This window comes from Anser brachyrhynchus (assembly GCF_964034855.1).
Source record: "Anser brachyrhynchus genome assembly, chromosome: 16".
Classification (NCBI taxonomy): Eukaryota; Metazoa; Chordata; class Aves; order Anseriformes; family Anatidae; genus Anser; species Anser brachyrhynchus.
The window spans coordinates 10,653,041-10,673,162 of record NC_137734.1 but is presented as its reverse complement, the minus strand read 5'-3'; the positions used below and the strand labels follow the sequence as shown (position 1 = coordinate 10,673,162).

Sequence of the window (20,122 nt, the reverse complement as noted above, 5' to 3'; positions counted from 1 at the left end):
TATACATATAACAGCATGCTGAGACGGTCAGAAAGGAGCCAATCATCATTATGCACCCATAGATTTGGAAGGGCCTTTTACACAAATCCAACCAAAGCAGCATCTCTTTCTCCAGCATACGGTACCAGCTAAGCAACAGTAAGAACAGCAGCTCTGGTCAGAGAGCTCTGCTCACTCTCGTCAGCTATAATTTGTCTTATTTCCAGCTTCTTTGCTTACAGCAGCCAGGCAGAATTCCCACTTGGTTTTTCAAATGAACTGCTTAAGGTGGCAAACACATCACTTACTGAGTGTTCCCAAACTGCTCTGCCTGAGCAAGTGGCACAATGAAACAAAATTTCCTTTCCGCCACACAGATCCTCCACAAGAGGTACCAGGGATGAACTACAAGACCTCCTGAGTTCCCACAAAGCACTCCAGTTTGCCATTTTTCAACAACATTTTGACCGCCTTCTGCTGAACCATAAGCTATTGCTTGGTTTAATGAAGACATCTTACTCCTGGCAAACAAATTATTTATTCCGTTACTAACCAAATGCAGTCGTTACACTAATGCATACTTTTGCAGTAATAGGATCATGACAAAGTGAAAAATCAAAGACCACCGAACATATATCCATCACACACATCTGCCCTTTGAGAAATGTACTTTGGGCCCACTGTAATAGAGCACATACCCTTCTCCAAGCTTCTCCAACACATCAAAAACTTCTTCAGGTTGCTTGGTTAAACTGTCTTCATCTAACTTCTTCAGCTGCCTGTATATGTAAGAATAGAGAAATTACTACATTTAATTTTATTGCAAATGCGGGCTCTGCTGAAACAAAAGAATAAATAATGCCACTTTAGTATCTGGAAGGCTTACATAAAGTAAGTTGATTATCAAATAAGTTTATGTCACATAGTTAGAAAAACAAATATTATCATTATCTAATAGCAAAAAAGGACCGGGAATTACAGAGACCAGAATTTGTTCAGGCACACAGATCTACAGTGCCTCTTTGTGGAATGCATGTGAGGATCTACACGCTGGTGGTCAATTCCAACTTGGCACTGCAGTCTCTTGTAGCTATCGAACATACCTGCAGATGTTCAAACTCTTGCATGGAAGGTAAGTACTAGGGCTGTGCAAAAGGGAACACGGTCTTCTCTGTGGTCTTACAGTACGTAAGGAATACATCTGTTGGGAGGATGCAGGCAATACTGATTTCATTTGTCCGTTTTTAAGGACATTAGTTCAGATACTGGCTTTATGCCTGGACATATATTAGGAAAATGCTATCAGGGAGAAAGGAAAAAAAAAGGGGGGGTGGGGGGGAGGGAAAGGAAACTTATCTGACTTTGAGGATCTTAACGCTGCTCGGTCTGTTCCTCTCAAATGCATTGCTAAGGGTCTGCTGAAATACCTTCTACGTATCGAGGTAATTTTAGTGCAACGTGCTAGGTACTGGGATCCTTCACTTACCAACCCCCACCCCAGTGGGACTTCCAGGGAGACTCCCTACAGAAAGCAATGAGAAAATCCACCACGCTTGTTCCAGCTCACTTCTACCCCACCGGAGAGCTGTTCGCCAAGAAACTTCCTAAAGCAGCTAACGACTACATTTGTATTTCTAAAAGATGTTATAAACGTAATATGTATAAACACTAAAAATATACGAAAAGTTCTGAAAACAAACTCTTTTACTATCAAATAAGCAGCACCCAACAGCCCACGAGGAAGTTTTTGGCACAAACTACCAGAAAAACTGACCCCCACCAGAGAAACCTAGCCAAACTCCAGCTCTCACAACTCTCCAAGACCCAGAACCTTGTCAGTGCCCGTGCCTTCGGAACTCACAAGCCTCACGGCAACCAACGTCTAAGATGAAATACGCGCGGCTGCCTGCAACTGCAAAAAGCTCTTACTGCTGCTGCTAAAGACCGCCACTCCAGGCACGTACGTACTAATTTTGACACTAAATATGTATTTTTTCCCCCCGGTTTCTTCATAGCCAGAACGAAAAGCCGCTGGCTGGGCCCCGGTTACTCCGTTTCCGCACGAAGCGGTGCCCGCCTGCAGCACGAAGAATGGCTTCCTGAGGCGGAGGAAACCAACAGAAGCAGAGTCAGGAAGTGGCGAAATGCCGAGAGCAGCCGGCAGCTTCCCCGCAAAGATAAGCGCCTAGCAAGAGAACATTATCCTCGGGGAGCGGGAGGGAGGAGGGCGCGGGATGGGGTAACGAGGGGAAAGAACGTGAGGGACCACCTCAGGCACCATGCCCGAGGCGCCCAAAGAGCGGCGGTACAAAAGGCGGGTTCCTCTCGCTGAGGTTAAAACAAGGCCTACGTTATTTCGAGGGGAGGAAAAGAGAAGGTTTTGACGCCTAATTTAAAAGCCTAATCGCCACACTGACGGCAAACTGCCCCGTTCCTGCCGGACCCGAGGAGCGAGCCCACCCCGCGGCGTCCCGGGGCTGGCAGCGCCGTGCCCGGACACCTGAGGCGCGGCACCCCCGGTGCTCCCCTCGCTCCCCCCGTCCCTCCGGGCCCGGTGGGGCCGAGGAGCCTCACGCCGGAGCCCCGTCCCTCCAAGCCAGCCCTTACCGGCGCGGGTTCCGCAGCTGCACCCCGTCCATGGCGCCGCGGGGCCGGCCGCTCCCTCGCCGCCTCCCTCACGCCTCCATGGCAGCCCGCCGCCCCTTCCGCTCCGCCGCCGGAAGGCTCCGGGGATTGCCCGGCCCCGGCCCCGCTTCCCCGAGCCCAGCTCCCGGTGCCGGCCCCGGTTTCGCCCCCGGGATGGCGGCGGGGGGCAGCGCCAGCTCCCTGCGCCGCGCCGGTAACGAGGAGTTCCGCCGCGGGCAGTACGGGCCGGCCGCCGAGCTGTACGGCCGGGCGCTGGCGCTGCTGGAGGACGCGGGTGAGGAGGGGACCGGGCTGGGGAGGGGGGACCGGGGGGGAGCCGGGGGGTGTCGGAGCGGCGCCTGAGCGCCTCCGGTGTGCCGCGCAGGGGAGGCCGCCGCCGAGGAGAGGAGCGTGCTGCTCGCCAACCGCGCCGCCTGCCACCTCAAGGAGGGCGCCTGCCGCCTCTGCGTCGCCGACTGCTGCGGGTGAGCCGGGGGGGGGCCGGCTGTGCCCCAGGGGGGCTCATCCCGGGGGGGGCTGCAAACTGGGGCAGTTCCACTAAGGGGGGGTTCACTCAGGGGGGCTTCACATTGGGGGGGTTTCACCCAGGGGGGCTTCACTCAGGGGGGTTTCACCCCAGGGGTTTTTCGCCTGGGGCGCTGGACCCCCACAGGTGATGCAGCAGCAGATCGCCAGCTGAAAACGCACCCCTCTGGTAAACCTTGGTGACTTACTCCACTTCTGCACCACACTGGAGTAGAAAAAGTACCGCTCGCCTTTGATTTGCAGGTGTAAAGTTTTCAGGAGTAGCCCCCAAAGCGGGTCTATGTTTCTGGTTGCCAGCTGGGAGGAGGAAATTCCCTTCTTTTCCCTTGCTCTAGTCAGTTCATTAGGGTAGAAAACAAGACAGAAAAGCTCGCTGCCGCAGGATCTCTTCCCACGGTACCGTATCGCTTGAAGTGCACATAAAGACTTTGATCCCACCGTCCAGTATTTCCTAGACCGGGCCTACTGAATGCCTTGTAGGAAGGTATCCGGGGACTTCTGCCGGGTGCCTCACAGGCTGTGTCACCTTCTTGCCCCTCACAGCGCGCTCAAGCTGGTCCCGTTCGGCATCAAACCCCTCCTCAGACGGGCGGCAGCCTACGAGGCTCTGGAGAGCTACCAGCTGGCCTACGTTGACTACAAGACCGTGCTGCAGATCGACTGCTCCATACAGTCGGCGCACGATGGTGTCAACAGGTAATGCCGAACGCTCCCTGGAGGGAAGGCTCGGGAGCAGAGCAGCTCGGTCAGCGGCTGCTGGCAGCCCTGCTCCGTGTCTGCAGCGATGCCAGGAGCAAGCTGCGTCCTGAGCGCTTTAATGAAACAACCGAGGCCCCGACGCTTTGTGCGAAGGGCAGGCTTCGTCATGCTTCCTGTGTGCTAACGCCCTTAGCTCCTTCCAAGCTGCCGGTACATTGTTGAGGGCTGGGAATGTTTTCAGTGGAATTTTCTGCTTAGTCTAGTACCTATTTTAAAGAAATAATAATCTTACAAGTTCCAGCATCCTGTCCTATAAGCCTCCCTATGCTCACAGGGATTACAGGCTGCCATAGGCATTTTCTCTTCCTGGAGAAAATTCTGATTCACTTCGTTACTTGCCGGGCTTAGGAATAACCCACACATCTCTTGCCCAGCTGAGCACTGACAGCCCCAACCCTCATCCTATGGTATTTTTGGCCCTACTATCAGGAAGATATTCCTTTCATTGATTCCCTGTCTGTGGAAGGAGCTTAGTTTAGATGCATGTCACGGGGTTAGTGGAGAGATGCTGTCCTCAGTATGAGCCAGGTTATAAAGTGACCCTGCTGGCTCGTGAGTGGCCCATCCAGCCAACAGAGCGACCTCCAGCCATCTCTTCCAGAATGACTAAAGCCCTGCTGGAGAAGGATGGTGTGAACTGGCGCGAGAAGCTCCCACCAATTCCCACGGTTCCAATTTCTGCCCAGAAGAGATGGAGCGCTCCTTCCGCAGCAGCCCCCGCCGCAGATGCGCCCCCTGGGAGCACACCGCAGGGACACCCAGGTGAGAGCACGTCCCTGGCCGTGCACAGCCCTTCAGCTCAGCAGGGTGATGGCGAGCGAGGCAGCTGCCATCCCTGCTTGGTGTGTCTGCAGCCTGAGATCCCCAGAAACCTGGGCCTGGTTGCTGGTTCTGCCAGAGCCTGCTTGGTTGATGCTGGATCCTTTGATCTCTCTGTCTTGCCTCTATGTGTAGAGGGGCTATTTTCTTTCTGAGAGGCTGCTCTGATCTTATCAGTTTTATAGTGTTCTGTATTCTTTCACACTGTTTCCAGACCAGATTGCTGCTGGTGTAGAGAGAGCTCGAGCTCTGAAGGAAGAAGGAAATGAACTTGTAAAGAAAGGAAACCATAAAAAGGCAATTGAGAAGTACACTGAGAGCTTAAAGCTCAACCAGGAATGTGCAGCTTACACCAACAGGTACTCCTCAGCTCTTTGCCCAAGTACTTTTTGGCCCTTTATAAAAGCCACCATGGTACTTCATCTGACAAAGCTGCCTGATGTTTGCTCCCAGACAACTGGATAAAAAAACACACCAACAAAACACCCACACATGTTCCCCCCCAGTGCAGTCTTCCAAGTAGATTGTATAATGTTCTTTGATCAGATGCTGCAAAAAGCCTGGAGACACTCAGTTTAGGACTGCTAGGGGGGTTCTCCCTTTAATGCTTGTCTGCCAGGATTGCGTTATTCTGAGTAGTGTCTGCTGCCCCATGAATCACAGAGTGCACGCTGCTATACTCAGAGTACTTCCAAGACAAGCAGGTCATGTTCTAGACTGGTGTAGCTACAAGCCTCCACCCTTGAAGTGCTGGCTGCTCTATTTATTGCTGTAAACATCCTCTTTTTTGCAGACTGAAAAACTACTTTTTGCCCTTTTAACTGAAACAGGTGTTGAGCTGAAAAAGTAACATGTCAGGATAGGGATTGTTTGGGGACTCCAGCTTTGCGCTGTGCTGGGGTTAACTAAGATCTGTGTGCGTTGCAGCAGCAGATGCTGCTTTTAGACAAAGGTCTCTAACCAGGTCTTTGTATGGCAGAGCTCTCTGTTACCTGACCCTGAAGCAACACAAGGAAGCAGTACAGGACTGCACAGCAGCTCTGAGATTAGATCCTAAAAACATCAAGGCGTTCTACAGACGTGCTCAAGCACTTAAAGAACTGAAGGTAAGTCAGGAGTTTTTGACCAGCTTTAAGCTAGGATTAGGGACCTGTTAATGCCCTATAGACATCTAGCACCGAATGCTCTGCCATCAGATAGTGGAGACCTGTATGAAGTTGAAAGGAATTGTCCTTTACCTCAGTATTTACTGTTTGGATCTTGTGAGTTTCTCAGCATTGGGTCCTGCTTCTTGAAATGCTGGAAGCAGATAGATGTTATGCTGAGTTTTATCGTTCCACTAATACCAGGTTATAGTTCTCCTGCAGGGGCCTTAGGAATTGAAAATGTATTTCAGTGCACTAACACTTAAAAATTCTTCTTCTAGGATTACAAATCAAGTATTGCTGACATCAACAGCTTGTTGAAAATTGAACCAAAGAACACAGCTGCACTGAAGTTACTGCAAGAACTGAAGAGAGCCTAGGATAACCAACAAGGAAAGCTTTTTCTACTGCAGAATAAAGCTTTTTTCCTTCTAAGGTTGTTGCAGGGACCAATCTTAATGCAGGATGGGTACTGAAATCTACCTTCAACTGCTGCTGAGATGTAGTAGGTTCTGTGCCAGCATAACGAATGTTAAGATACATAATCTGTATCAAAGTTGATTATATGGCTCGAAGATCGTTAGAAGATTTAATGCCACTATGTAAGAGGCATATAGGTCAGCTTCCCTGGCTGAAGTCAAGGTGCCTGTAACTACTGGCCTCAGGGACTCTGCATGTGAAGTGGCTGTTCTTGCTGAAGAGCTACAAACTGAGGTGTTCTTGTTAGTCCTTATTCAGGTGACAGTTTTGCTGCATTTGTGCTGCTACTACTTAACTAGGGTTGCTGACAGACTGCTGCAGTTGCCTGAGTACTGCATACCCCTCTTAGACCCAAGGCACGGTTACTTGCGCAGGGTTGAGCATGTTCCCTCTCCTACTTGATACCTGCTGGCCCTCAGCTGAATTTCTGCTACTTAGTGTGACCAGGCAGGTGTTTACAGCAGCAGCTTTCTTTTATTTTTAATTGTTCTGCACATATAAGAAAACCACCAGTTAAGTTAAACCTGCCTTGTTACACAGTGCACTACTTCTGTGAGATTACAGGTGCTCAGGCATTTTACAGCCTTGTTTTGTTTTTTTGTTTGGTTTGTTTTAAACTTTAGCTTGTCTGTGCCTTCTGGAGCAGTTGATGCAGGGTGTTACAGGGACTAGGATATGCAGTAATATCAGAGCTGAGGCCTGGCATACTATTTCAATGCATGTTTATACTTTTTTTTTTCCTTATGGTATTGATGGCACTGACTTAAAACGGTAGATAAAGAGAGGGTTGGAGTTGTTCTATGAACTGTTACAAATGTTCACATTAAAGCCATGTTTATTTTCACTCTAGATGTGTGTTTTTTATGGAATGGAAGGTGTAGGGAAACTGGAACACTTTTTCTTACTGCTTTGCTTCATTCTGACCCCAATTCAAGCACTGCTCTAACTGCCTTGCTTTGGAAGGCAGCTGCCAGACAGCAGGCTCCAACCATTGCTCACTCTTACACCTTGTACAGGGGTGTGGTGCTTCCACCAGTAGAGTCATGATGGTGAACAACTGACCTGAACCAGCTGCTTACAATAGAGACTGGGAGACAGAAGCTAGCCTCTAAGCCTGGGTTTGTGTACCTTTTTTTCCCCACCTTATCTCTCCCAGCCATTAGTGCTCCAGGCAGGTGCTCCATTGAACTGAGTTTAGAAGGCAGGCATCACTTATGCTGTTATGCTCAAGTAAGACAAAGACTTATCTTAGCTTGATGCTAAGTAGCTCTTGGGAAGTTGGGGGCCTGTATGCCATCAGCTGTAACGCACCAGGGTTTGAAACAACACCTCCCCCAGGGGCACAACTTGGTTTGTTTGCTCCATTCCTCTAAACACCGCAGCTCATAGATCCTGCAACCACCATTTCCCCAAGCTATTAGGGAGCTAACCATGATGGATTTCAGGGTGGGGCAGCACAGGCCAGCAGTGCACAGATAAGCAGAGGAACGTCTGGCATACAGGAGGAACTGTCTGCTCTTAACGAAAGAGCTCTCCTTTTAACAGCCGTGCTGTTATCAGGACTGGCAGATACCTGCCCTGTTCAGCTACACTTCATTACAGTAGGTCCAAGCAGCAGCAATCACTCTCTCTTCCCCCTCTAAGCACAGAATGCTTTCCCCGCCCCCCCATCTTATCTCTAAGGCCTTTTCTAAGGCAATGCCACCAGATAGACACAGATCAAGCACAGCTACAAGACACCATGCTTCAAGCCTAGGGTCACTTCTGCCTGTGTCCCTTTCTGTTCCAGGAAGGGTGCTGCTATCTGCACACGATGCTCCCCAGGCACACGAAGGTACTGCTATCCACACGGGCAGCTGCAGAGTGCCTGTCACAGAGGCATGCCTCCATCCGCCCTTTTCAAAGGGCACAGCAACTATTCCAAGCTGGACTCACATGTGCATTGTTGCTCCTGCCTCAACTTGCTGAAGCCTCAGACTCCCCGGAGGAGCTCAGAGAACTACTCTGAAAGCTTTCCAGTATTGTCCTTGTCTCACTACACAGGGATCCAAGTGGCAAGTTTACCTTTTCACTTAAAAGTTTTAAAAACCCTGTTTTTTGTTCATATCCTTTCTTAGGCTGTTCCCTACTCTGCCTCTTCCTGCGCCCCCCACTCTGAATTCCCTCTAGCTTTACAGCTGTCTTCCTGAGCCAAGGCATCCAGCACTGTCAGTGGTGGCACAGGCACATCTCAACTGATCCGTTGCACCTGAACAACCATTTCAGACTCAAATTAGGCAACAACAGAATTAATTTTACTTGTACAATTCTGTCCCAGCTCCTTATATGCATAACTGATACGCAATTTGCATTTTTTTCCTCCTGTACATCAAATAGATTTAGTCCTTTGTAGACTTATCAGTGAGATGTTTAAGCAGTACACAGTTCAGGCTGGGGGGCATCCTCTGTAACAAAAAGAAATACTTAAGGAGATCAGAGCAGGAATGAAGAAAAGCCCCAGGAAAGAATCCCAGCTGAGCAGAACATATACCATGGAAGAGCAAATATGTAAGTGCTATTAAAATGCTGGAAGGAAAACAAGAGGTAGGAGGGATGAATCAGCAACCAGCTGAAGTCAGGGTATGATACAGCACAGAAGCAAGCCCAAGAGAGCAGCACCAGCACACAGACTGGATAGAAAGCAGGTAGCTTGTGCTGATGGAGGTGTGCTCCTATAGACTAGGAAAAGCAGTCAAATAAGGTCAACACGTTGACAGCACCAAGGAGCCTCCAGGGAATGGAATTCCATTCCTAAATAGGAAGAGCAAAGCATTAAGGCCAGGATGACTATAGCAACTGCAGCATGCTCCAGGAGAGGCTAAGAGCACAGAAATCAGTAATAACAGGCCTTGATGCCCATGAGCAGAGCATCCCACTGAGCCAGGGTGCAATTATCAGTGTTTTCAGTCCTTGAAATTGGTCAGAAAAACCCATGGGAGAAGCAACTTCTGATTTACAGATTTTGGTCACAGTATCTCAAGCTGGGTCTTGTGCACCAGAGCCACGCAGTATGATGACCAGAAGGTACTCAGTCCCAGTACTCTGCAGGCATACAAGCAAGAGGATGAAGCCTTTTAAAAGAAAATTGAAAGGGCTAGCTAGAAAGGATAAGAATGGAAGTGGATGCTGTGAAATTTGCTCAAAGTCACCCTTTGAGAGTGGAAGGATCAGGAGAGCTGTTGGTCAGCAATTTGTTCGTTTAATCCTACACAGCAGTTCCTGTCCCTGAGCCAGCTCTGAGGACTGCCACCCTGCCAACTCCACAAGCTTCAAGCACTAATTACAACAGCTTGGCTTGAGTCTGTCCCTCCACCTGCATGAAACAGACACAGCATTTGCTGCCCTTCCGCAAAGGAAACTAACCCATGCTTTGGGGAGTGGAAGCATCAGTTCTTTATTAGTGTCAGCTACAGGAACAAGTAAAACTACAGAACCCAATCAATTCACTAAAAGGATGATTCATCTGCACTTGTCATTTCCTGGGCAACTGAACTGGGCTGGGTTCCACGCTACATCTCACAAGACACTTTCAGAAGAGAAGAGAAGAGAATTAACTTTGGAATTTTTATACAGGTGCAGGGAGGAAGCAGCAAGGTTTACAATACGCACAAGAAAACAGGATGGGGCATTGAAGACAGACCAGTGTCACTATACAGTCATAATTCCAGAAGCATGGCGGGGTGGCTGCTGTCGTTCTGCCAAGGCAATGTTGTCAGGACTTGCTCCCAATCCTAGTTAGAAAAAACACAAAGAACGCACATATGTAATTTTCAGCCACTAGAAGAACAATTTGATCCAGACAAGAATTCACAGGTCATCTCTGAACTTGGATTAATTCGGTGTTTCCTTGTGATCACAAGTCAAAAATATTACCACCTTCAAAGGGGGAATTGCTTGCTGATGAGTCTGTCCCACACTCAGCAGCAGGGCTGGCTCTCCTGATCTATCCCATGCAGGAGCACCAACATTTTTTAAGCGTATCTGCTGACAAGGTTCTGCAGCACCAGCAGGGAAGTCCTAGGAGAGGTTGTGCCAGTCCCCCCAAGCAGGGCAGAGAAGCGAGGTCCTTCCCTCTGTCCCTTCCTGGCAGCACAGGTGTTGCCCTCATGAACACAAGGGGAAGGGGGGAAGGAAAGGACCACACAGAACTATGTTGTTGCAGTACAATTAAGTCTGGAAAATGGAGGATGAATCACATGATTTAAAGTGGAGTATTACAGTACATACAGCCTCACTTGGTCTGCACAAGAAACCCAATCCCCAGCTTCAGGCATAAGCCACAGACCCCGAGCGCACGCCAGCTCCCGCAGCCACCCCTGCACCTACCTGGGCTCACTGCAGGAACGCCGCCGCGCTGCCCTTGTGCGACGTCTCGGTGGCCTGGTGCGCCTGGAGAACAGCCACAGCTTCCTCGATCTGTGCAGAGAGCACAAGTTGGGGAAGAGAGGAGCTGCTTTGACACAGGATCACACTGCACAAGAACTGCAGCGCTCCAGGTCTCAGTGCAGCCCCCGCACAAACCCCACTTCTAGGGGGTAAGGGGATTAATAAAAACAACAATAATAAATCTAAGTCTGTTGCTTCTGCTAGAACGTGGATCAGCCCACGGACCTCTTCTGCCTCCTCCCTAAGGAACTGCTGGGGCATTTCTCCTTTTCTGTAGGAGTCACAGAAGGCCAGAGTGAACTCAAGCTTCTCTTTAGGCAAAGCTGCCCAGCAGCACCCAGCAGAGCCTAGGCTCCTCTAAAAGTGCCAGCAGAATGCTGAAAGTGAATCCTGCCTCCGAGCAGCAGCAAGGCAATGCAGTTAATTCCTTGTGACTGTTTTAATGGGAACCAGAAGCTAAACATTCACCGGGATTAAAAACAAAACTAAGTAAAAACCATTTCCCTATTTCATTCTGGGGAGCAATGCTCACCCTGCCTTCTCCCCTTCTCACTTCTTATCCACCTCCAAACCACCCCTAGGGCTTGGCCAGGCTTCCAGAGCTGCTCTGAGCTCTTCTTGCTGAAAGCAGGCAGACGTGATCAGCCTGGGGCCCTGTCTGTCTGTCTTTCACTGTACAGAGGCAGCTACTTTATCTTTCTATGGATATCAAGTCGTTGGCCCATCTTCTGGGCCACAGCCACCTTCCCTCATTCAGTGGTCACAGCAGCGGGTACTTTGCCCTCGGGACGCGATGTGCTTGGGCACCGAGTGCCCCCTACCTTGGAATGCAGGGAGTCGGGGGACTCCAGGAGGAGCAGCAGCTCCGAGTTGTCGATCTCCAGCAGCATCCCCGTGATCTTGCCAGCCAGCGAGGCGTGCATCGCGTGGATCAGAGGGTAGAGGCGCTCACCTGCTCCGAGCACCGGGGAGGACATCAGTGAGCACTATACAAGACCCCCGGTGGTTTCAAACCCCGTGCAAGCCCCCCTGCCCTCCCACCTCTGTGCTCCCCTCTCCCCTACCCAAACTACTCTGCTCCCAACCCTCCCTTAGGCAGGGAGGGTTTCGGCACACGGAGGGAAGCTGCCAGGTGAAGCAGGCACCAGCTGCAGGAGTTGAGCAGCACAGGCACCATGGAGCTCTGCCACATCCTTCCTTCCTTTTTTTTTTTTTTAAAGCAGCATATTATCAGAGCCATCCAACAAGGGCATTCTCCTTGCAGCTAAGTTTTCCCTGGTGCATTTAAGTCTGCCTGCCTGCGCACGCAGTCAGGCAGCAGGACCTCCTCCGGCAGCAGGGACACCCACCTATCATTTGCTTCTGCTCCTGAGGAGGGGCTGCTGCAAGCATGGATGCTGTCAGCGGCTCCTGCCCCTGGACATGCACAGCGGGTTCTCCCACCTGGATAAAGCAACGCAGAGAGCAGCAATCAGGCTGGAAGCAATGCACAAGTTCAACAGTGTGCAGCAACGGTGCTGGTCCCTGGGTGCAGCGGGGAGTTTCACCCTTCAGAGCTGCTGCTGCAAGCTCTGGCACTACCTACTTGTACCCCAACGCCAGCTTTTAGGAAAAACCAGAGCCAGGCATCGCCTCCACATTGCTGCAGGACCTGGATCCACAGCCCAGGAAAGGAACCCATCGCACCAGTTACAACCAGAGCCGCGGGGATCCCACAAGGAGCACGCCCACGGCGCAGGCGGGCGCTACCTGCGGGGCCCCGGGCGGCACGCTGCCCAGCGGCTGGATGTTCCTCACGGCCGGCGAGTACTTGTACTGCGGGGCGCCCCGCGGCAGGGTGGGCGAGGAGGGCACCCGGGCGCTGACCGTCTGCGTCCCTATGTTGGCTGCAAGAGGGAGGGAAGAGACGGTTAAAAACACACCAAACGCAGCTGAACCCTGCCGCGGGCTCAAACAGCCCCCAGGACAAGGGCAGCGTCCCCAGGATGGGCGCTGCTCTCCCACCCACTGGTCTGGGCAGAGGGCAGGAGCTGGCCAAGGCACCCACATCTCACCCCCCTACAGACCCCCTTGTCAGGCCACAGCTCCAAGCAGCCCCGACACGAGTGGGTTTTTCTGGAGTCAGCCTTGGCAGCAGGTGAGAACCTCTGAGCACTGAGCCATGGCTGTATCACCATTTTTAAAGAGCGTATGCAAGGAGCAGCACCCAACACAACCAGTCTGGTGTCACAGACCTGCCCCTTTACCTGAACGACCACAGCATTCCCCAGAATTTACTGGGGACACTGCTCCAGCCCCAGCACCACCCAAACTCCCCCACGAGCACACCCAGCACGGCGGGGCCTGAGCCGAGTCCCCCTGCACTCACCCACTCTCTGGGCCTGGGGGGGCACGCGAGGCACTTGGGTGGACGCCTGTCTCATGGTGCTGATGTTGGACAGCAGGCGCCGGGGCTGCACGGCGGCTCTCAGGATGGGGGTGGCTGAAGGATACGCTGCTGGAGAGATGGAGCACAATTAGCGAGGCTGCCGGGTAGAAATAAGCCTGGAAGAGATGCTGGGAAGGGGCCGTGGCTGGGAAAAGCCTCCATGGGCAACCTGAGCCCCAGTGCCTGTCACCAGTGAGCCCCGCACCAAGGTACCGCCTGCTTTCCCAAGCACTGACTTCCCGTGGCTGCACGTTTTACATTTTGTGGTGTTTTCAGAGAGCCCGCGGTCCTCAGCACGGCCCAGCTGGCCCCGAGCACCCGTGGGGACAGACGGACGCACTCACGGGGAGGCCGGGAGGGCTGCGCACTCCAGCGAGTGGCGGGGCGGACGGGGACTACTGGGCTGGGGCTGTAGAAAGTAGCTCTGGTTTGTGGCTACGGAGGGAGAACACGTTATATCCAAGGTGACCCGGGAGCTGAGCCACGTCAGATCAGCGCAGAGCAGCATCTCAGCAGCCACCACAGACAGGTGAGCCAAAACCATGCTCTGCAGCATGCCAAAGCTTTTATAAAGATCTTAAAGATCTGCTTCCAGTCCTGACAACTGCGTTTCCTCCAGCACATCCACTTATCTCCTCCCCACAGGCTTTTGCACGCCTCTAACCCTTCTCCCTCCCCTCATTTCATTACTGGGCTCTTTCTCCACACTTGAACCTTCACACCAAACTTCTCCTTGGCGATCCACCAAATACCCAGCCCATAGCTGGAGCATCTCAAGCCAGCCTTTCCACGAGCCCTGCCGCTGGGCACCACCAACAGCCGGCACACACACAGCTCTGCACAAAACAGAGACGTGCTCCTGGACCTGACCGCCCACCTCCCCCAGCACACGGCAAGTTCGGGTCCCCAGGCAAGGCTGTCACTGCAGGACAGGAGCAGGGACTCACCTGAGGGATGGGGGGTAGGAAGTACCCCGGAGGGGGCTGGAAGGAGCCAAGGAGAGGGCCGGGCAGGGCCCTCATGGTAGCTAATCGCTGCATGTACTGGTTGGTGAGAATTGCTTTCCGCTCCTCTTTCCTTTGGGCGAGGGCGACATAGAGAGGCTTAGTGCTGACGATCCGCCCGTTCATTTCGGTCACGGCCTTGGTAGCCTCTTCTGGGGAGGAAAAACATACAAAGCCAAACCCTTTGCTGTGGCCACCCTCTGTCATCACCTAAAATTGGATTAGAACAACACAGCTAAGTCCACACATCAGTACGGCCACCCGCGAAGCACGGCGCGGTTGGGGCCCCCCCAGCACCCACACCCCGGGTGGGACAGGTCGGCACGGGGTGCTCCCATGGCTGGGCTGGGCTCACAAGGGTAGATTACCCCAGGGGAGGGGAGGACACAATGGGATGAAACCCAAAGGTTTGCTAAACACCAAGGTCAGTCTGGGCCAGCCCAAGACCTGCGACCTGTGACCTTCCACAGGGTCTGCGTGAAGCCCTGCAGGACCCAGAGATGCTCTGGCATCTGCTGCTTGCTCATGAGCATGTGAGGGTTGCATGTTGTCACGTCAGTGTGCAACCACGTGAGCAACCGCGCGGTATTGAGAAGGATCCTCTTTTCAAGTGCCACATCCTGCGCTTAGCAGGGCTGGGATAACTCAGCAAGGTTACAAAGTACTTGCTGAATCAGTAAGCGTTGGACACAAGTGACACATCCTTCACGCTTGGCTTGAGATACAAGCCATCAGCAGGGAGCTCCAGCTCAACAGGACGACTGTCCTGACCCCTTTCCAAGGGCTGAACGTGCCGGCCAGCCCAGCCCTGGCCCCTCACCTTCGCGCTGGTGATGGTGCCGTAGGGAGAGAACTCCTTCCTCAGCCGCTCGTCGTCTATCCCATCGTCCAGGTTCTTCACGTACAGGTTGACCCCCTGCAAACGGGCAGAAAAGCAGCTTGGCCTCCTCCAGAAGGTACAGCGGGCTCCCAAGATTTACTGCAGCTTTTAAAGCTGATGTTTCATCAGCAGCTTAGCCAAGAGGTGGAACAACCCAAAAATACTCCAGTGAGATCAGTGACTTGAAGAGGAGCCAGGGCTGCGCATGTGCTGTGCCCACAGGGGAGATGCCCCGAGCAAAGCAGGGCTCAGGTCGCTGCTATGAAGTTGCTCCAAGAGCTCAGGAAACCTCCTAATTTCCAGACTAATATTTTATTTCTGGAAAAAGTGGGCCTGTTTGTTCACCCACCAACACTACCCTGTAATTAGATCTCTCTCCTCTTTGCTGACACTGCTTCCCTGGACATTAGATGGTGACCAGAGCCCTGTGTGGGTACTTGCATTAAAAAGGACGCATCCGTGGTGTGGGTCCTCAGGACGCAGCGTCCCACTCCTCCCTTACCTGGTACCTGCTCACTCGCTCCTGCTTGATCTGCTCAAACTTCCGTTTCAGCTCGCTCTGCCGCTCCAGCCGCTTCTGTGCCCGGCCCACGTACACCACCCGCCCGTTGATCTCCTTCCCGTTCATGTCGGCCACGGCCTGCCAGCAGAGAGCACGGCTCTGAGCACCGCAGACCCCAGCCCAGCCCCACCACGAGCAGAGACCTCCCCAGGCGAGCGCAGGGCAGGGGCTTTGCTCTCACCAAGGGGGCTTTGCCCCCACCAAGGGCTGGCCCTCGCGGGTGCTGCCCGTCCAGGCACCCACGCTGGCACCCAGGCCAGCAGGGCCAGCAGGTCCCCGCCCGAGGACAGGGGAGGTCCCGGCAGGTGACCGGCTGGGACGGCCGACAGGCAGCCGAGCTGCCACTGCCTCGCCCCAGCGATTTGCGGCTTGCCTTCTGGGCTTCTTCGTGCTTCTCGAAGTTCACAAACCCAAAGCCCTTCGAGCGGCCGGAGCTGTCCATCATGACTTTGACGCTCAGAGTCTTTCCTGCAAGAGGGAAGGAGAGATTGTTCTGAAGAAGGGTGCCCACCCAGGGCACGGGAGCAGGCAAAGCCACCACGAGGCACCGGTGCAGTGAGGAGATCAGTCAAGTGGCAGGAGGAGCTGCCGGATCCCTGCTGCCACAGGGGAAATGGAGGCTGCGGGGCGGACAGCACAATCCCTCCCACCCAGGGTGCTGCTCACATTGCTGCTGGCTTTTTGGGTCCTGTGGCCAGAAGTTCTCATCTCCCTTCATATATGAACGCACACATGGGACACTGCTGTGCTACCGCGCGGACTGTACTGAGCCCTGGTGCAAGAGGCATCCTCCAGTAACAGGCTGAACCGGGAAAGCCACTTTTGCTTTAAATTCAGACTTAACATCTCTTATTTTCGTGGCTCCTACAACCAGTACGCTGTTTTCAAGACAGTTTTAAAAACAAAAATCAAAACCTGTAAACCCACGAAACTTTTATTGGGAAGGAAGTGGCTCCAAAAAAAAGACAACACCTAATAGTATCCTCTGTCATTACAGGAAGGCGCACGTGGCATCCTGACAGCTTAAGTCACTGCAGTCCTGTGGCCACATGGTGTTTAAGCAAAGCAGATCACATCAAGATAAGGGCTCTGTATTCCAGCCAAGCATTCTCCCCATCTTTGGGGTTGCCCCAACTCCAGTTTACCAGACATTAAGATATTTGGCTTCAACAACCACACTCACCAAACTTGGAGAATATTTCCCGCAGTCTGTCATCATCCATGTCATCCCCAAAGTTCTTGATGTAGACGTTGGTGAACTCCGTTGCCCTAGCCCCAAACTCTGCATCGCGCTCTTTGCGGGATTTGAAGTGGCCGACAAACCTGCAGGAAGCAAGCAGAGGCCCATGAACTCCCCATGTCCTCTGCAGAGGGAAAACAGAGGCATCTGTCTTGGTAGGGGCCAGGAGAGACCCTTGCGCTTCAGGCACCACCTGGGTCACCGTAAGCCACCAAGTGTTTCACACCCAGCACCTCCAGACCCCACTGAAGCAGGATGAGCACAGATACAGGCTGCAGCCCCGTCCTGGGCACAGCCAGGGGTACCACCCCCCCCAAAAAAAAAACCACCAGAGGATGCCACCACGTTTCAGCTCTTTCTCTGAAGTTATCACCAAGCCCTTCAGGGAGCTGCTTGCCTCCACAAAAAAGGGATGTACGGAAGCAGCCCACAAAATCTGAGGTGATGCAATGTCAGCAGAGGGCTGGAGAACAACCAGACCTCTTCCTGCCCCAGATTATCTGACCCTGATAGCAGCGATCGAGGACCAGCCCTGCTTGGCGGGCATTCATTACACTGCCTCAGCAGTAAAACACAGCCCTGGGTCAGGCTCCTTCCCCACCACCAGGAAGGACTCAAAACCACGATCACACTTCCATCAGCATGGACCACAAATGACTCACAGCTCCGGAAAGCAGAGCTGTAACGCTTAACCAGGAAGGGAAGAGCGGAGACACCAAGGGCAGGAGTCAGCAGCCTGAGCAGGGCACGTGTTTGCTCACAAGCACGCACCAAGCTGAGGGAGGAGTGCCACGGCAGGGCCAGGGGCGCTCCTCCTCCCACACTTACACCTTGCGGTCGTTGAGCAGCATCCCGTTCATGGTCTCGATGGCCCGAGTTGCTGCCTCCTGAGTCTCAAAGTGAACAAAGCCATAGCCACGGGATCCGTTTTCATCACAGACCACCTACAACAGCAGGGCAAGGAGAAGTAAAAAAAAAAAAAAAAAAAAAGTAAAAACCGCAGATGGTAGTTCTCTCCCTCCTTGCACATGAGTAGGTCTCAGGAAAGCCCACCCTCCTTCCCCAGGGGTGTCACCCTCCCCTGACATCCCGCTCCCACAGCGGCAGAGCGGTGATCGGGTGCTCACAGGTTGCAGGTCAGGGACCACAAGGAAAAGAGAGGGGTGGGTGCAGGGCAGAAAAGCACCTTGTCCCCACGGGAAACACAGGGCCTTGTGGCTTCCATCCAGGCGAAGGGTGGGAACTCAGAGGAAATTTAGGAAGAAAAGCAGGAAAGTGAGTTTCAGCTGATGGGAATGCACTGCCAAGAACTTGGGGAAGCTCTGCAGCAAGCCCCCTTCTCCGCAGCACAGCCGCAGGCACATACCTTGCAGGACAGGATGTTCCCAAAGGCCGAGAACGTGTCGTACAGGGCTTTGTTATCAATGGAGTCATCCAGATTCTTGATAAATACATTTCCAACCCCTGATTTCCTGAGCCCGGGGTCTCGCTGGGACCACATGATACGGATAGGCCGGCCTTTGATCACCTCGAAGTTCATGGTGTCCAGGGCTCGCTCAGCTGGCAAAGAGGTGAGCACAAAGAGAGAGAACGGTCACAGAGATGGACCTCCTTCCCCGTCCTACAGCACGCGAGACAGACACAGGAATTGGGGACACTGCTGGGCACCTCGTTAAGCCAAACGAGGCAGGAGGCCTCAGCACATTCCAGAAGCACCTGGCAGCAGAGCATTAATTTCGCTGCAAGCTCAAGTTTGGCAGATGCCCAAGTCATTTACTGGGTAATGACTCTGGTCTCCAGGGCAACTAACCCAACACCTTCCCATCGCTGCTGCCTCCCTCCAAAATAAGTCTCCCTGTGGGTAATTCTGCCACTCAGCGCTGTATTGCTGCAGTCAGCAGGGTGAGAAGGCCCTGCCTGCCAGCAGGGACATCAGGAAGGGGACCTCGCTTCTCCTTGGCACGAGCAAGCAGGGCAGAAGGGGTTTCGGTGCCCTTCCCCATGAGCTCAGAGGGAGGAGACTCTTGCAATTCCCTTCTTCTCCCCTTGAAGGAACCCAGAGCCCTGCTGCTGCGTCATCTCCCAGTCCCTGAGATGGGCAATCACCCAGCCACAGGAGAAGAGAGCACAGACTGGGGTTAACTGCAACCAGCACCCAGCCTCAGCAGGATACCAGCAGCCCTAGCAGCTGACACGTCCCCTCAGACAACTGCCGACCCCGCTCCTCTTGCACCGCCCCAAAGGCATAAGGCAGCCCCTCGGGACCACCCTACACGGGGCTCACCATCCGCCGGCTGCTGAAAGTTTATGTAGGCGTAGCCCAGCGATCGGCGCGTGGCAACGTCCCGGCAGACTCGGATGGACATGATGGGCCCGGCGGGCGAGAACTTCTCGTAGAGCATGGCTTCGGTCACATCTGGGTGGAGGTCCCCCACGTAGAGAGAGGCTAACGGGTAGCCGGGGCCGCTGGCATTCATGGCGTTCAACTGCAAAGCTCAGCTGCGAAGGGAGACGGGTTTGAGACGCAGAGCGCGGGTCTGGGGTCAGAGCAGCCCTTCCCCATGAGAGACCTCCATGGGATGAGAAGCCCCAGAGCACAACACAGCGGGGCACGAAGCGGCGAGGAGACACCAGCCAGCGCTAGGACCCCCCAGAGAACAGAAGCGCAGCTCCCAGCTGGAAGCACACCTCCGGGGCTCCCACCTGAGAGCCCCAAACCCCCCGGACTCATTAAAACGCCCCCGCGGACGCTGAGGGGAGAGGCACGGGGGGAGAGATGCACCGGGGGACCCCCGGCTGCAGCCGAGGGCTGAGGGGAGGCCGGGGCCGGGGCCACGAAGGGAGCCGGGGGAAAGGCCCGGGGAGGCGGGGGCCCGACCCCCGCGGGCACGGAGGGGCTGTGAAGGGGCTGCGGGGCCCCCCCGTCCCCTCACTCACGCCCAGCAGCTCCGGCGGCTCCGCTCGCAGCACCGCTCCCGCTGCGGCTGCCGCCAGCCCCCGCCTCTTCCCGCGGCGGCGCCGGGGGCGGGCCGGGGCCGGGGCCCTCCCCGGGGCCTTCCCCGCCCTCCGGCGGCTCCGCCCGGCCCGGCCCGGCCCGGCCCTGCCCTGCCCGGCTCGGTTCGGCCCGGCCCGGCCCGGCCCGCGGCACCGCCCCCGGGGGCAGCCGGGCGGTGCGGCCTGGGCCGTGCCAGGCCCCCGCGGGTAGTTCCCTGGAGGGACGGTCCCGAACT

The 20,122-nt window shown here is 54.1% G+C and overlaps 3 protein-coding genes across 7 annotated transcripts in view; 1 reads left to right on the top strand and 2 right to left on the bottom strand.

Moving 5' to 3' along the window:
- The window catches only part of STK4 (serine/threonine kinase 4), a 45,885-nt gene extending 43,162 nt beyond the window's left edge, over nt 1-2,723 (bottom strand). The window contains exons 1-2 of the mRNA XM_080557787.1: nt 2,587-2,723; nt 678-758 (exon numbers count right to left, since the gene is read on the bottom strand). Of these exons, the coding sequence (XP_080413913.1) occupies nt 678-758; nt 2,587-2,618 (113 nt within the window). The 5' untranslated portion in view covers nt 2,619-2,723. The remainder of the gene's footprint in view (nt 1-677; nt 759-2,586) is intronic.
- TOMM34 (translocase of outer mitochondrial membrane 34) lies at nt 2,665-7,202 on the top strand (the record flags this gene model as incomplete). Its single annotated transcript, XM_080557788.1, has 7 exons — nt 2,665-2,899; nt 2,990-3,089; nt 3,694-3,846; nt 4,511-4,671; nt 4,943-5,087; nt 5,708-5,834; nt 6,155-7,202. 7 exons carry the CDS (start codon nt 2,665-2,667, stop codon nt 6,251-6,253), a joined length of 1,020 nt encoding a protein of 339 aa, XP_080413914.1. The 3' UTR covers nt 6,254-7,202.
- Nucleotides 7,203-9,761: 2,559 nt separating this feature from the next.
- Nucleotides 9,762-19,987, bottom strand: PABPC1L (poly(A) binding protein cytoplasmic 1 like). 5 transcript variants are annotated; one of them, XM_080557774.1, is made up of 16 exons: nt 19,830-19,987; nt 19,177-19,391; nt 18,259-18,452; nt 17,721-17,836; nt 16,836-16,975; nt 16,026-16,120; nt 15,593-15,730; nt 15,031-15,126; nt 14,154-14,420; nt 13,551-13,641; nt 13,147-13,275; nt 12,528-12,664; nt 12,128-12,221; nt 11,600-11,730; nt 10,719-10,808; nt 9,762-10,123 (listed from the first exon to the last, which is right to left on the bottom strand). In XM_080557774.1, exons 2-15 carry the CDS (start codon nt 19,367-19,369, stop codon nt 10,725-10,727), a joined length of 1,905 nt encoding a protein of 634 aa, XP_080413900.1. In that variant the 5' UTR covers nt 19,370-19,391; nt 19,830-19,987; the 3' UTR covers nt 9,762-10,123; nt 10,719-10,724. The 5 variants fall into 5 exon arrangements, 3 of the variants coding, with proteins under 3 accessions (XP_080413900.1, XP_080413902.1, XP_080413901.1); XM_080557776.1 differs by having other exon boundaries at nt 13,147-13,272; XM_080557775.1 differs by having other exon boundaries at nt 19,177-19,890.
- Nucleotides 19,988-20,122: the final 135 nt, after the last annotated feature.

Bases quoted from the DNA above. Each gene is read 5' to 3' on its own strand.
- PABPC1L (XM_080557774.1), bottom strand. From the start codon at position 19,369: ATGAATGCCAGCGGCCCCGGCTACCCGTTAGCCTCTCTCTACGTGGGG. The intron at 15,127-15,592 runs GTAAGGGAGGAG...GCCCGTTTGCAG, and splicing joins AGCGAGTGAGCAGGTACCAG to GGGGTCAACCTGTACGTGAA. The intron at 13,642-14,153 runs GTGAGTCCCTGC...CTCCCTCCGTAG, and splicing joins TCCTACCCCCCATCCCTCAG to CCACAAACCAGAGCTACTTT.